A 16896-nucleotide genomic window follows, 5' to 3' on the forward strand; every position below is an offset into this window, starting at 1 on the left:
TCAGAAAAGAAAAGAAAAGGCCAAAAACAAGAAAGAAGAAAAGAGGACTACAAAGTGTAACTGTCCCAAAACTACTCAAAAACTACAAGAAGGCTTGAACTACAAACGGCTCCAAGCCATGTAAAAGGCATTTACTCAACTAAGACCAAACAAGTGACACAAACACTGACTTTCTGTCAAAATTACAGAGGAAGTTATTTTTGTTTTCTTATCTTTTTATTTCACACTTCTGGTTCAGCCTTTGTTTGAGCACATCTCTTTTGTTTGACGTTCCCACTTATTCGTTTTCCCTTCCTTTCTTCATTGTTACCCATGCATCCCGCGGTAGCTCTGCAGACCGCCAATCAGGCTCTGGGTCACCTCAATCTCAACCTTCCAGACACGCCCTCCGTTGCCCTATAAACTTATTTAGTCCGCACTGGATTTTCATTGGCGGCGCGGTGGCTTGGTGGGTAGCACTGTCGCCTCACAGCGAGGAGGGCCTGGGTTCGATTCCCCGGCCGGGCGGCCAGGGTCCTCTCTGTGTGGAGTTTGCATGTTCTCCCCGTGTCTGCGTGGGTTTCCTCCGGGTTCTCAGGTTTCCTCCCACAGTCCAAAGACATGCAGTCAGGCCAATTGGACATGCTAAATTGCCCCTAGGTGTGAGTGACTGTCTGTGTCTGTCTGTCTGCCCTGCGATGGCCTGGCGACCTGTCCAGGGTGTATCCTGCCTTCCGCCCGAAGACTGCTGGGATAGGCTCCAGCACCCCCCCGCGACCCTGACGGAGAAGCGGCTTAGATAATGGATGGATGGATGGATGGATTTTCATTTCTGCACTCGGGTCCGCCTCCCCGCCGTCCCGTAACAGCTAGGAACATTTGAGCTACTAGACGAATAGCATTAGTCTGTTCGTCTTAAAGACTTTACGTTGAATATCTTTCTCTGCGGAAACGTCGAGACGCCTACTGTAGCGTTTTAAATGAACTCATGGATGCTGTGTATCTTCAGCCTAATGTGTCCAGTGAGCCTTAGTCTTAAAGATGAACTCTGGCCAGACTTCGTGTTGTGTGTAATGACAGTATTAGATGAAATATTTATTTTTAAAAAGCTGCTGAAGGGTCTAATCAGAATCCATGCATCTATTAGTAAGTCTAATACAGCCAGTCGGCTGTCACTGGTATGAATGGACGTGTATTGGTGTTTGTGTGAGGAAGTAAAAAAATCTTAAACAAAAAAAAATTACTCAGGGCCCCAGATGAGCCATAATATTGCCCCTGTCAGTAAGGGGAAAACTGTCTTCTCTTCTCTAAGGCCCAATCCCATTTCTTCTTTTTTCATCCCTACCCCTTTTCGAGTGTCACCCTAACCCCTTTAAACTGAGTTACAAAGGGTAGTGGTTGAAATCTTGCCCTATGAAACAGGACCCTCAAATAAAAAAACAAAAAAACATCACTTCATTAAGAGCTACTAGCGCTGCTCTGTAGGCGACCCGGCCCGTCTGCAGTGACCGCAGAGGGGGGTAAAGTTCAGCTCCTCACTGCTGGGCTTTAGTTACATTTAGGACATCATGCGCCTTCAAAGAGGGGCAATTATTTATCACCACTAATTCATTGGTGACGCAAAGTTGAAGTCAAATATTCACCAGCTTCTATTTCAGACTTTCCCGTTCCACCTTAAATGGTGCAGCAGTTACATTCTTCAGCATTAAACTAATATAAAACAATGGTCGTCATTTCTAATGGAGAAAATTCTCACATTTGTGGGTTTCTCTGGTCTCTTGTGCTGCCATCCTGCTGGTTTTTCTCTTTTCTCATAACCCTGGTAGGGGCGAGGAGTGAAATGGGATTGGGCTCTACGTCTTTGTTAAAAGTCTGATCTGATATCTTTATTCCTGTGTTTCTAAATTTGCTGAAGGAACCTTGTAAGTATTGAAATCACATGTTCCAAATTGAGTCATCTCCCCCCTCTGTGTCTCAGGTCTGGCTGCGTCCAGGGAGAGGCGGATGTCCAGGTCTCATAAGTTCCTGTGCCTGCGGGTGGGCAAGGCCATGAAGAAGACATTTGTGTCCAATGCCAGCGCCTCCATGCAGCAATACGCCCAGCGCGACCGCAAGCATGAGTACTGGTTCTCAGTGCCCCAGGAAAGGTGAGCAGAACCAGCCTTGCTTTTAGCTTCCAACAAACCCATCATTTATTCATCCACTCCGCAGAGCACAGGCTGGCTGGGCCCAAAGCAAGAGCGCACACTCATGTGCGTGATCTCTTTTACTCTTTCCACGAAAAGTGGCCTTCGCGTGACAAACTGGAAGAGCCCTGAGATTTCCTGAGGTTAGATGTAGATATGTGTATGTGTATAGCTATAGCAATACATTCTTCTTTAGAAGACCCTCATAAGTGTCAAAGGCTGCATAATATAACGTTTCTTAATCATTATATTTGTTTAGTTCCGTCAGCTTCTTGACCAGCCCCATTTATTAGTTTCTGCTGGTGTTTTTATATTCATATAGTCCAAATAATTATGCAGACCCGAGTTAATTTCCAGGGGATCTGCAGTTTTTAAGAATATCAGCATAGTTCTAATGCTGAAATGAGCCATTCAGTGTTCTGACGTGAGAATTTCATTGAAGAGAAACTTTTATATTCCGACTTCTTTACAGTGGTGATGATGGGAACCAGGGAATGGAGTGGCATTTTACTTACTATCCGAAATGGCCAGTGAACCTACATGTGCGCTTTTGAGTTTTATGGTTGCTGTCCAGATGTCTACCAGACGTCTTTTACAGTCTTATAAAATTTCATAGTGTATGAACCAATAGCAACAGTCCAGAATTGCTTGGAATAATATCTATTTAAATCATCTTTCATTGAAAGTTATGTATGTTTCTTCTTCTCCTGTACCATTTTAAAGACGAGAGGTTTTGCTCTGACATCAATAATTAATGTTGATAATAGCAAAACAGTAGCAATTCTGGAGAAAACCTTTCATTTGGTACTATCTTTGTCTTTTAACACCCTGCATGTGCTTTTTCACCAAGAATATAATTGCAGAACTATCAGGGGTTTAGACGCCAGGTTCCCATCACCACCACTGTGAACAACTCCTGACTCCTGAGAATTCCATATCAAACCACTCTGAACGGCTTTGATTTCATCCTAATTATTTAATTAAACAGAAAATGGAATTTTCTGTATTTCACCATGTGACATTTTTCACCAGTGTGTTTAAAAATACAATGCGGTCATTTCAAAACATAGAATCACGATGATATCTTGACCGATTTGTGCATCTACAGTAGCAGTTCTTAGGACACTAGTGCACTACATTAGGATTGATTCGACTTGCACAGCTGTTGACTTGTTTCTTTGTTTATCCACTTTTGCTGATTTACTGAAAGCTTGTGAGTTTCAATTAGACAAGTTTTCCGAAGTCTCGGCTCTTAACAGCTGTGATACAAGGAGGCTTCTGAGAAAGCATGTAATGTGTTTCTCTAGCAAATTAAGCCGAAGCCAACAAACGGCGTAATTCAGTTAAAGCCGAGTCATTTTAAACCAGAAATAATTTGGCAAAGTCTTGCTATCAGTTCTGCATGCTAGCGCCACTACAACACCGTCTTTGTCTCTCGTCATGGAAAAGACATGCTATGAATCCCTTCCTTTCATATAATACAAGCACCCAGTGTTCCTCGTCTGTCTGTGGGCTAGTCACTCCGTTCTTCGCCCCATATTCTGACTCTCTTTGTATCTGTGGGTATCAGTGTGTGTTCAGAACAGACATAATGTAACATAAGACCCTTTCAGTGAAAGCGTGCTTAAAGCCCCCTTCATTCCCAAGAAGTTTTTGCACCCCACTAACACAGTGTTATTTCTATTATTCCTGTATTAGTTGTATATCAGTCCTAACTCTGTTCATAAAAGGGTGGTTTGGGGGGTCCTGCCTAAAAGCTAAAGACACCCAAGTTTAGAGTGGTCCCCCATGGTCCCTTTTCATATTACCATGTTGAAGTCCCAACTCACAGAGAAGCCCCAACCTGCTCTTCAGCCCAATGTAAGGGGCCAAATATCAAACTTTGAACAGCTTCTTCAGTACAATAAGCAGTAATATGAGCTTTTTACTCAATGTGTAGCCATTCACTTGTAATAGACCAGCGGTCGGCAACATACAGCTCCAGAGCTGCATGCAGCTCTTTTACTGCCCTGTTGCGGCTCCACAGCTGAATTAGATCTATAGGTAAAAATAAAATAATCCTGCTTTACGGTAAAATGAAGCTCTGCCGATCCTTCAACACAGTTCAATAATAAATGGCCTTAAACTCTGGAGTTAATGTAGAACTGCTAATTCACCCTTTAACCCTGAAGGTTGGTGCTCTAGCCGGTTTCTTGTTGTATTTAATTTGCAACAAAACGTTTAAACAGTAAAAAGTTGTGAAGCAGAAGCCAGTTTACTTGCTAATTTTTTTTTTTTGTGCGAAATGTCACATTTCACCTTTAAATGGTGCAGCAGTTAGCTACATACACGATATTGCCAAAAGTTTTCACTCGTCTGCCTTCACACACATACGAACTTGAGTGACGTCCCATTCTTAATAGGGTTTTAATATGATGTCGGCCCACCCTTTGCAGCTATAACAACTTCAACTCTTCTGGGAAGGCTTTCCACAAGAGTTAGGAGTTTTTATGGGAATTTTTGACCGTTCTTCCAGAAGAGCATTTGTGAGGTCAGACACTGATGTTGGACGAGAAGGCCTGGCTCACAGTCTCCGCCCTAATTCATCCCAAAGGTGTTCTATGGGGTTGAGGTCAGGACTCTGTGCAGGCCAGTCAAGTTCTTCCACACCAAACTGGCTCATCCATGTCTTTATGAACCTGCTTTGTGCACTGGTACGCAGTCATGTTGGAACAGGAATGGGCCGTCCCCAAACTGTTCCCACAAAGTTGGGAGCATGAAATTGTCCAAAATCTCTTGGTGCTGAAGCATTAAGAGTTCCTTTCACTGGAACCAAGGGGCCGAGCCCAACTCCTGAAAAACAACCACACACCATAATATAATAATCCCCCCCCTACCAAACTTTACACTTGGCAGAATGCAGTCAGACAAGTACCGTCTCCTGGCAACCACCAAAGCCAGACTCATCCATGGGATTGCCAGACAGAGAAGCGTGACTGGTCACTCCAGAGAACTCGTCTCCACTGCTGTGGAGTCCAGTGGCGGCACTTTACACCACTGCATTCCACGCTTTGCATTGCGCTTGATGATCTAAGGCTTGGATGCAGCTGCTTGGCCATGGAAACCCATTCCATGAAGCTCTCTATGCTGTTCTTGAGCTGATCTGAAGGCCACAAGTTTGGAGGTCTGTAGTGATTGACTTTGTAAAACGTTGGTGACCTCAGCATCTGCTGACCCCGCTCTGCCGAGTTGCTGTCGTTCCCAATCGCTTCCACTTTGTTACCACTGACAGTTGACTGGAATATTTATTCTTTTCTGTATTATAAAGAAATATTATTTGTTAATATTCTTCCTGGTTCAAATGACTAGACTTAAATGATATTTATCATTATGCCTGATTTTATTGAATGGAATGAAAATATATTGTGATAAGGTGTTGACCATATTAACCCCATCTAGTCTTTAAGCACTGCTCATAAGATGACGTGTGTGTGAGTGTGTGTGTGTGTGTTGATGTAGTAGTGTGAGGCTGCAGGCTCAGTGGCTGTCCTACTGTATTTTCTAAGGCTTTGGCAGCCTGTTTCTCTGTGACGCGACCCAGTTGGGTGGCGACCCGGAAGACGGTATAAAGTATCCTGACAATAGTGAGAGTGCACAGGGAAGAAAACGCACTCCTCTCTCTCACAGCCTGTCAGCAAACTGCCAGGACCTGCTGCCACTGTGCTCACTCTGATATTGCCTGTGCTTTAGCCTGTGCAGGTCACCTGCTGCAACAACCAGGCCTGAGCTTTAGTTACTAGGAATAGGTGCAGTTATTCAGTTACATGAATACTCAGACTCAGTATTAATGTATTTTTAATTAGGTGTTTGAATAATAAATTCTTTATTTTGTGCAAAAGTTGCACATGTTTTGCCACCTTGGTCAAATAACGCTTTTTTTTTTAATTTGAAAACACACTTCAGCACGTTTTGATGCACAATTACTGTTATTTTTTAAACAAAGTTATGGTACATGTTTCACAGTTTGTCTTTTTGTCTGATTTTACACAAATGTAAAGATGTAGATGTGTTTGGAAAATCCACCAAACATACTTTGACTGGGTGTGTTTTGCAGAAGGCTGTAAGCTTTTCACAGCATAGACCTGCATGGAACGTTAAGACACAAGCAACTGCTGTTGGTCTCACATTAAGTGAAACAGTGACCTCTAAGTGGCAACTTGTATTAGTGTTATTCAAATAAATGCAGTTGTGTGACTGAGTTGTCATTCTGTAGGTCAGCTGGTAAATCGTTGCCTGTAAAACATATTTACATATACATTAAAGCACTAAACCAGCCAAAAGATGAGGTATGGCCACTGCCATGGTGGTGGCATCATTGCATTTTGCACTGGCTTGAAGGGAATATGAGGAGGCTTTAAGGGCCTCTATCACTGCTGGACTGTGAATAGTCCACCAACTTAAATATTCAGCTAAAGCAGCGTCCTGTAACCATTGATGAAGGACTAGAGGATGGCCAACACAAACCATGCAGAAACAGATGAGCTGCTGTCTCTGGACTTTACATCTAGACAAGACAAATGAGTCTAATAGAGTGGACAGTGTTAAACTCCAGCAGCACTGCCATGTCTCATCCACTCGTACCAGCACAGCACACATGAACACACTATCACCACATCAGTGTCACTGCAGTGCTGAGCATGATCCACCATCCAAATAATACCTGCTCTGTGGGGGTCCTGACTGCTGTCGAACAGGGTAAAAGTATGCAGGTGGTCTACAGTCTGTTGGATAAGCTGCGCCTATATAGTAAGTGGAGCTGAGTGTAGATACACGGAGTGATTGTGGCTGATGGTTTTATAGCAGTATAGAATGTGTGTAGTACCTACATCAGCTCTGCTGTCTTTTTTCCAACTATAGTTGGTCACTTAAAACATTGGCTGCTCCAGAAGGAATGCGTTTTAATTGGATTAGCTGACTTTCACCCATGAAATCCCCTTTCCAACAAACTTTCTCAGCTGCGCTTTTCTCATTTGCCAAAGCTGAGGTTATTAAGCTTCTTTTCTTCTAAATTGTGTTCTTCCTCCTCTGTGCTGGTCCTGCGTGGTACTGATAAAATGTGGGATTTTTCACATTCATCATGGTATCAGATGTTGTGGTTTGCATTAAGAAAGTTAATGAACACACAGTTCTTGAGTGCTAGTACTGATTAGAGAAAGTCAGCTGTTTGGATGGTTTTCTTGTTTTCTTCTCTTCATATTACACCAAAGGGGGTGACTTTTATTTTGAACTGTTTTCAGACACCCAGCAAAATGACATGTTTAACTCTTTAAAATCTGCTACGAGAATTAGGGCTGAAAGATGAATCTTTTTATATTGAAATCGCAATTTAACACCGTAACATTGCAGAGCTGCAATGCGGATCAGCACATCTAACCCTGCGTTCACACCAGCAGCGACTTTTTGCTTCTTGTCACCCAAAACGCTGGACGCTCATTGCCTGTGGGCTTTTCTGAACTTGAGCGGACTGTTGGTTGCCATAGTTTCACTGACGGCAAGCACAAATCGGATGCATTCCCGCTAAAAATAAAAAACTCAGATAAGCACACCAGCGATTTTCATTCTATTTCATGTCTGTGCAGTCAGTATGTGGGGAAAAGTGTTAGCGGTTACTGTCTACTTTCTACTGTCTACTTTCAGCAAAAGTCCCACCGCCCTTATTCCACCTCTACTAGTAACAATTATCTAGGAACCATTTCACACTTGGACCCATTTGCCTGCTTAAAAAGTTCTTTGCACTGCATTCAGATTGGAGAATGTGTTGTATGTGGTTCTATATAGCATCAAAAAGGGTTCTGCTATTGTTACGATGCCAAGCTCATAACAATGGAAGAATACTTTGGTGCTATATAGAACCCTCTGCAAACAAGTGCCGTATAGAAGCACATACAACACTCCAATCTAAAGAACCGTTACACCATGCACATCTAAAGAACGTAAGCATGCACATGGGTTGTTGAGTGTTTATGGTTCTATATAATTGTCTATTGTCTTCACTAAAGAACCCTTGAGAAATCATCCTTTTAAGTGTTTACATTAGCAAAACCGTTGTTTTAAGAGGGGAAACTGAACCTAATAAGAGTTTGTGAACTGCCTGTAGGGGAGTTGGACCAATCAGAGGCAACCAAACCTCCATGTGTTGTGACATCACAACCACAACTTACTGGCAGTTTGGCACAGAACATTTCAGGGGTCGAGCCTCAAGCCAAAAAAGGTGGATATTCAGGTCTTCTTGGTCAAAATAAATAAGTTTATAAAAATCTTTCATTTTTAAATTCGCAAAATAAATCGGAAAAATCGCAAGTCGTTATTTTCCCCCAAGTATTCATTCAGTACTACCCAGAGTAGCTGATGTGCGTACATGTCAACGTCACTTGTAGTAAAATGGATCAGGGTGTGAAATTCAAGCTTTGTGTGCTACTGTATTCACTGAGTAAGAGAAGCTCTAAGCCGCCTTGTTGGACGCACCGAGTGAGCGTGTTCACACGTTCACAATGCATTCGTATCACTATGGACAGCAATTATTGTTTTCTTTTCATCAGAGTAACTAAAACATGTCTGAAGTGTGATTAATGTATTTGTTTAAAATATTTGCTGTAATTCTGTACATTCAGTTTTATTAGATCATGTGACATCACACTAACAGAGCAGAGTACATTAAAAAGCAGAAACGGATTTTTTTGACTGTGAATTAAAGTGTTAAGCACGTTTTGTCATCTATTTATTGGTGTATACTGCCGTCTCCTTCACTGTTCATGCCCTTCTGTCCCTGCAGGTCGGACCACCTCTACTTGTTCTTCATCCAGTGGAGCCCAGAGACATTCGGGGACGGAATGGGGAGCACGAGCCGGGAGCCCGGCTTCATAGTGGTCAAGAAAATCGACGAATCCGAAGGCGGTGACGAGCAGACAGCAGCGGACCCCTCGGCCAAGGAGTGGGAGGTAGACCCCGTTCAGCTTTGTTCCTCGGTCCCTTTTATTGAATTTGCTTCTGAATGCTACGTTTTTGACGTGACGGTATCGTGTCACTCCTCGTGAAGCGGTGCTGTGCTTGCTATTGTTATACAGTAAGTTTTGCTTGTGCATTGCCACATGTGGAGGTGTACAGTATCTGGTGCATATTTGCAGTGTTTTCCTGTCTCTGTCTGTTTTTGTTTGTGTGTTTTTTTTTGTTTGTGTTTTTTTTTTTTATTCCAGGTGCCCGGAAACTTTTAAAGTGTTCACTGCACCCCTCCCCTCATCCATTTGCCATCACTTTGTTTTGTCAGACGTATTGAGTTTTTTGCTCACTGTTTTTTGAGATTAGTTCCTACACTTGGTCAGTAAATATCCCCATGATGCCGAACTGCATTCTTTTGTTATTTACTGTGAGCTTGAAGCTGGTGTTTTGCATGATTGTGTTCTGTTTTCTTTCAAGAAAGCAGCCCATGTATGCAGCGTGTGCATGCATGAGTTCCTCTGTCGTACGTTGAGAACATGGCATGGTTTAATACACGGGCGGTTTTTGCACAAATAAGACCTTATTAAATCATGCCGCCATGACCGTTTTGTGATTAAAGCCCAGTATATGGTTGTACGTTTTCCCTGATGACTGAGATTATTATGAAGAACTTCCCCCACTTATTCTTTATTTTTTTGGTACATCTGTTCATTTTTTTTTATGCTCACAAAGGTCAACAGTAAAAAGCAGCTGGCATGCATCTTCATGGAAATGATAGTCTAGCAATCTGGTGCGAGGTCTGCTGAAACCAATCCACCCTGATGAAGAAAACGATACTGGAGCTGAGGCAGCATTTTAAATTTTAATGTAAATCAATGATGTAGGAAACAAAGTAGACTGATTTGTCATTCCGAGTCTCGTGTCCTCATGATCTCGTGATGTGAATAAGTTTCCTTTCCCTTAAGCACAAGTGTTAAACAAGAGCTGTGAGCTTGTCCAGGCCCTTGCTGACCTCTGACTCGAGTTTGTTCAGCCTGGCTCCTGTCTTGGAGTTAAAATTATGCTTGCTCTTCGTTTTAGAAGGGGTTTTAGGGGCATCGTGTGCAAAGCTGTGCCGCAAGCGGCATTTTTTTGTTGCCGTTGTTGACGGGTACACAACTCTGGTCCAGCACAATTTGGAAGTTTCCCTACTTAAATCCACCCACTAAACCTGTCAATTAACAGATAAATGCAGTCAAGTGCACCTTAGGAGGTAGATCACCAATCTGTGCTGGACACCGGCCCTCTAGGACCACCTAAGAGGTGTTTGTGTTGACTGTGGGTATGTGAGGGTGGGTTTATTTTCCCTGCTATCCAGACTTTTTCAGTAGCCTGTTCTGCGGTTTTCAGTAAAAGAGCATTTCCCTGAGCAGAAATAATGCCACCCCCTGGTTCTGCTTCGCCAAGGACGCCACAATGTATATTCCTGTATATGAATTATAGTAAAAGCATTCCAGCCACGTGTTTTTCAGACAGCGTGGCCTCGCGTTGGGTGTGCATGTTGCTGATAAGGGCATTAAAAGCTACTCAAACATGTGCCCTGGAGAAGATCATGCTATGGCACCATGCTTATTTACCATCGAGCCTAAATGATTGATTAGTTCATTAAGATTATTTCTCTGTTTGTGCCCCAGCACTGATCCTGTTAAATAAATCATTTAATAAATTTAATATTTAATAAATCATATTTAAAAAAAAAAAAAAACCCAGATGGGCTCACATTTCAGAGACTCTCTCTGAGGGCGTGTTGTCTTTAAGCGTGTTCGTCGTCAGCGTGCGTGAGAGGCGGGCACTCGCGGGCTAGTAGCCAATCGTAATGCGGCAGTTCCCCGGCCGCTGAACGCCATTGGCTCGCTGCGCCGCCAGTCATTCCGGGGCGAGGACGTTGAAACATTCCGCTCCGGTCGCCGCGGTGTTTTCGTGGATACACCTTCAGCGAAACCTCGAGGAAACGGGCGGTTTTGAAGAATGTGACTCCACAAAGCTGCCTCGCCCCGACAAGACATGTTCTCTAGGAGGGTGAAGGAGGTCAAACAGCTGACCCCCAAGTACACTTACGTACGTTGCAGTCCATGTTTCGCTCAGCCTGGCTGGGTCGGTGAGGGTTTCGCTACTGCTAGCGGATTTCTGTGCGGGGAACTGCAAGTTGGTTTGTTTTTGCCGGGTCGCTTGTGGCTCTGCCGGCTCTGCTGTGGCGTTTCCACCACGTGGAGTTTGTTTATTCCTCTCTTTTTCGCGTCCTGTGGGCTCGCAAAGTTACATTTGTGCTTCATGTTTGTTGACGAGAGGGTTTTCACAACCGCGCTTTCCCTGTAGGCAGGCAGGGAACTTGGCTAGGCTGAGCCTGAGCACCGGCAGCCGAAAGCGCTTGTCTGGAGCCCAAGTTTGGAAGCTGAGGGAACCGTGAGGGGTACTTCTTCTTTTGGTTCTCTAGGAGTTAGCCAGCTAGCTCCGTAATGCTGGGTAGGGTGTTGACCCCGTGGTCGGTGCTGGAGTAAAGCCCTGTAAACAGCTGCTGTACATTATCTTAGGTGTACAGAGCTTATTTGCTAGTTATCTGCCTGCTTCTATGTGTTTAAAGGAAGAAAAATCGGTGGATTTCCCATGTTTCAGTGTTTGAGATGTAAACAAAGTCATTCTGAGTGCTTTGAGGTGAAATGGTTGAATTGGACCTGCTTTACAGTGGTACAGTTAGGAACTGGGAATCATGAGGTCTACAGCGCAGACATACAGTTAACTGGTACATGGACACGCCTTTTAATGTTGATGATGGAACATAAATCAATGACCACAGTCAGTGGACTCAATGACTAAAATGACCAGCCCTGATCTCTGTGGTCATAAAGGTCTTTAACTGCCTGGTCCTATCCTGCCTGAAGACCATCACAAACCTTCTGCTGGGTCCCCTTCTGTTCACATACAGGGCTAACAGGCCTGCCCACGACACCGTCAACTTGGCCCTGCGCTTAATGCTGCAACAGTCCTTCAACCTGCTTTAGAGCTCGGTTTGTGGACCTGGCCTTCAAAACCATAGTGCCAGAGCTGCTGCAGGTCAGGCTGTCAGACCTACACGTCTTCTGAGTTTGTGCATATATATAATGTTTCTGATACTAAAACTGTGGTAAATCTGGGGAAAAGTTTTCATTGGACACAGTTTTGCCTTTGGGCTTTTAAAGGCCTGCATGCCACTCTGTCTTAAGGTTAAATAGCATGTTTTAGGCCAGAACCTTCATTCCTTTCTCAAAACCATCGTTAAAAAAAACCTTGGGGATATATGCAAAGTATTTAACTATTTCATGTACTAGCTTTCAGTAGTGTAGCTTTGAGAGTGTCCTTGAATGCTTCGAATATCTGGTTCCTGTTACCACCACTGCAAGTAATTCCGCCCTTTAAGCTTCTCTGGAATGGGACGTTTCATAACGAACCATTCTAAATGACTCTGTTTACATCTTCACAGTTTAATTGGGCAGAAATTTTGAAGCATCAGTGGAATTTCCCCGCAAGGTACGATGGGAAACTCGCCTGAAGGTCTGTGCGGTCACACAGTGAAACACGGCCAGTAATCCACTTATTTAATGATAGATTATTAGATTGATACTGGTTGTTTGTTGTTTGTATGTAGAGTTAACTGAGGAGTAATGAGATCAGAGGGAATTTCACAACGCAGGATTTCAGTCAGTCCAAAGTGGAGTAACTTGGGTGTCGAAGTCTGGGGCGTTTCTGCTGTGCAGAACTCACTTTTGGCTCACTCTACTGAGCTTGGATGGTAATAATTGTTGGTCTAATGTTATATTGTCTGCAGAATTACTGCAATAGACAATATAATTGTGATCCAGATTTAGGTAGGAAGTATGACAGCCTTAACCTGTAGCTACAGCTTGCATTTTCCCTGATGGTAATGCGTTTACCAACTGGGTAGCTTTTAATATTTGTTAATAGCTTATGATGATAATTCTGTGCAGATGGCGTGTAAAACTGGTCACATCCAGTGGTCCTCTGTTTGCTTGCAAACTCGAATATTGGAAAAATGGCACGTTGGCACCCTTGTTGTTGTCCATTTTACTCTCTACTGGATTACAGGTCTTGTACCTTTTTCTTTTTCATTTCCAGACTAAAAATGTAGGTTTTCAAGTGCTGTTTAAAGTATATATTTGTGTAGCTAATTTTATTGATGTTTTTATACATTGCATTTGCAATTTTGTCTTGTTATGGACATTTTTGAGTCAACCATAGATTAAAATGACTGTATAAAGAGAAGAGTTCAATAAATAAGGCAAAGGAATGAAACAAAGTATGAAGGGACGATAATTAGCACAGTACCCGTACTTATTACTGAATATCATACCAGCTTAAATATCAGTTAATGGCCCAAGACTATGTAGAAGTCCTGCTTTGTGAAATGCTCCCTTTGACTGAAGGCATAAATGAAATCCCCCCAGTGTCTTTCAGTGTCTTCCATCCTTCAGTGACTTGGGGTATTTTTATGGCTGCTCTACTGGACAGTTTCTTCTGAATTATTGAACGCTGTAAAGTGCCAACCTGTTGGCCAAAAAGTTTTATTTACAGTCTCAGAGTAGAATGACTGAGGGAATTGAGCTTCCTTTCGCCTCCCAGTACATAGTGACCCACTGCCCTGCACTGTTTAGTAGCTTCTGGTGTGTAAATCGTGGGAAACGTGTGATTTACATAGCACAGTCGATTCTCAGGACTGCTTTCAAAGCCACTTCCTCTACTCACTGCCTCTACCTGCTGTACAAGTCAGCGTTATTCTAGAGATTCTTGACACCTTTCGACTACATGCGGTGAGGTGTGTTTCAGATCATCTTTCCAGGGGAGTCACCTGTCCTGCTTGCAGACTTCATCATTGTTTCTGTTTCTATATATGTCCCGATCTCACTGTGTAGGGTGGGGTTTGTTGCTGAATTCAATTATTAGAATGTTATTAGAGCTTGAAAGGTTTGAAGTTAATTCTATAAGGTATTGGCTGAAATGGATGTCTAGGCCCCTCATTAGTATTGTGTTACTTAATAGCGCTAAAATGTATGAATCAGTGAATTCAGACTGTGTTCACATTACCAGTTGAAGTGCCATACATTGGATTTTTTTGCCCTAATGTGACTCAGATCTGATGTTTTCAGGGCTGTGTGGACACACATCTGATCTTTTCAAAACCAACTTGAGCCACTTTTATATGTGGTCCTAGATCATGTGACCTTAATGTGACGCTCATATCAGAATTCATGTGCTTTTTTTTCCCACTGCGCCATCATTCAGCGTTACCATGGCAGCAGCGCTGAACAGACGTTAAAGCCTGTAAACGGTGGGAAAGCAGCTCATCTCACCTTTTTCTCCTTCGTCTGGCTCTAATAATGAAGCTGAGGGCTGATCAGAGTTAATGATCTTCTCAGTGAAGCTCATTCTGCTCGTTTGTTGGTGCTGATGGATTCATTCACGTGTCGTTACTGAGCAGGATGTGGTCATGAGGGTCATTTCATTACCCCAGTTGGTTCACATTAATGACCGATTTTAAATCGCTTGCCTAACCGAGTGTGCACCGTCGAGTCGATCGGATTTGGGCGATGGGGCTGGTAATGTGATGGTGGACTTATTCATCAGTCACATTTGAACCAGTACTAGCTACGTGTTTAAAGCTGAAGTTGGCCTCTCTTTTGTAGCCATATATATAAATATATATATATAGTTTCTGAAAAGTGCTGGAGGAGGTAGACAGGGGAGAAAATACATCATGGTGCTTAAAGAGAAGCAGGCAGTAAATGCATTAGGGTGTTTGTTTTTAACTGTATAGTGTTGCTGTTTTCCACCAGAGTCAAGAGTCTTGATAAGTTCAGTTTTCTACAGTTCAGCCGCCGCTGTTAACACTAGCCTAATCTTGCTCTGTCAGTTGCTTAGTGACAAATTACTCACAGTATCCTTCGAAAACACTCACTAAAAATATGAGCGCAGTGTTGGAAAGTTCAGTGCCCTTAAAATCATTCTGTAACTCCATTTTCAATGGACACTAAGAAAAACAGCTGATGTGTGTAATGGTGCCCTACAATACAAATAGGGATTCATTTTACACGTTCCGTGATTGGTGCTGAGTTAAAATGTTGCATAATGTCATTTTATGATGAAGGGGAAATTGGAGCATGGCACAGCATAATTGGAAACCACCACTTGGCGACCAGTTCAGTAGTCTGTGTGATGATATTCTTGGGTTTACCTCTGTGTGGTTAGATAGATATAGAGGTCTGATGTCCGTCGAATGAATGTTGTAATCTGTATTTGGTCAGAATAGTCACAGTAGTAACCTAGAAGGTGGAGCAGTTTGGAGATAAAGCCAGAGAGGCCAGGTTGAGATGGTTTGGACATGTGTTGAGGAGGAATAGTGGATATATTGGGCAAAGAATGTTGGAGATGGAGCTGCCGGGCGGAAGGAGAAGAGGTAGACCTCAGAGAAGGTTTATGGATGTAGTGAAGGTGGACATGGAGATGGTTGGTGTAAAAGTAGAGGAGGCAGTGGATTGGGCAAGATGGAGGCAGATGATCCTCTGTGGCGACCCCTAAAGGGAAGTCACAGTAGTAACCTACGTTACGTTGTAATGCTTAATACCAACACTAATATTCTAACCATTTAAGCTGTCAGGAACATCTTTCTGAGATGTGAAAAGCCGTTTAGTAGTAAAATATGCCAGGGCCTGTATTATTGTCTGTTAAACTTCCCTAAACTCATGCAATCGATCTTTGCAGTTCTAGTTTTTAACATGTCTGGAATGTCTGCCTCTGTGTATGATTTTCTTGGGTATTTTGTCTGTCAAAACATGCTTAGATGTGTAGTTTTGTTTATTTAAATGAGGTGCGGCGTTGATCTGTTCTTACACCCAAAAAACTCTTCTGCGCGGAACAAGAGACAGTTAGCCAGTTGGTGTCATTAGAGTCTGAAAGATAAAACGCGACAGGTTTGATTTGAAAACTGTCATCTTTTCCGCGCAAAGTAAAGCTCGTTCATTAGCTACGAGTTCAAGTGCAGCAGCTTCAAAGGGCCCTGTAGCCTGTTTGGCCTCTGAAGTTTCCTGCATTAATCATGCTATAAACCTTGTTAGTCCAGCCACCTTGCAGCGAGTGATCATTAGCCAGTAACTTGGTTAAATGCAAAATATGTATTTTAAAAAGCGAGGTCTTGACCAAATCTGATTCGCACGTAATAGAATAGTTTGTAATAGAAGCCTAGTGTGTCCCACACCAAGTATATTGACCGCCACCCATGTTCTGATTGTTGAAATCTCTACAGAGAAATATCTGATATTCATGAATAAAAAGGCACACCTGGTGAAACTGATGCACAGCACCTCTCTTTTTGGCTCTGTTCAGACAGCAGGTAAAAGAGGCCCAAATCCGACCTTTTTCCTCAGATGTGTGTCAGTATTAAAAGATAAACACACAAAATCTGACATTTTCAATTCCGATTTGAGACGCGTTCATGTGATCTTCAAATCCGATACGAATCTGTACAAAAACTAGCAGACAGTTACTGCAACTGATTGCAGTCGAAGAGATTTTGAAAGAAATGGCCGAAAGCGGCCGTAGGAGGGTCTGAAAGCGAAAGCAAAGCAGAGTTTTAAGAATCCGAGGACACGGACCAAAGACATGACCGCTGCCTTTTTACGGCTCGAACAAATTCTGGGTGATGAGCCCAGCTGTCAGTAAGTGAAGCTTC

General features: G+C 43.0%; 1 protein-coding gene across 5 annotated transcripts in view; it reads left to right on the plus strand.

Moving 5' to 3' along the window:
• The window catches only part of oxr1a (oxidation resistance 1a), a 305121-nt gene that overhangs the window by 278127 nt on the left and 10098 nt on the right, over window positions 1–16896 (plus strand). For all 5 annotated transcript variants that reach the window (XM_037534094.1, XM_037534096.1, XM_037534095.1 and 2 more), the window contains 2 exons: window positions 1958–2126; window positions 8977–9142. In XM_037534094.1, the coding sequence (XP_037389991.1) occupies window positions 1958–2126; window positions 8977–9142 (335 nt within the window). The remainder of the gene's footprint in view (window positions 1–1957; window positions 2127–8976; window positions 9143–16896) is intronic.

This window comes from Pygocentrus nattereri, chromosome 24, assembly GCF_015220715.1.
Source record: "Pygocentrus nattereri isolate fPygNat1 chromosome 24, fPygNat1.pri, whole genome shotgun sequence".
In the NCBI taxonomy this organism is placed as follows: domain Eukaryota; kingdom Metazoa; phylum Chordata; class Actinopteri; order Characiformes; family Serrasalmidae; genus Pygocentrus; species Pygocentrus nattereri.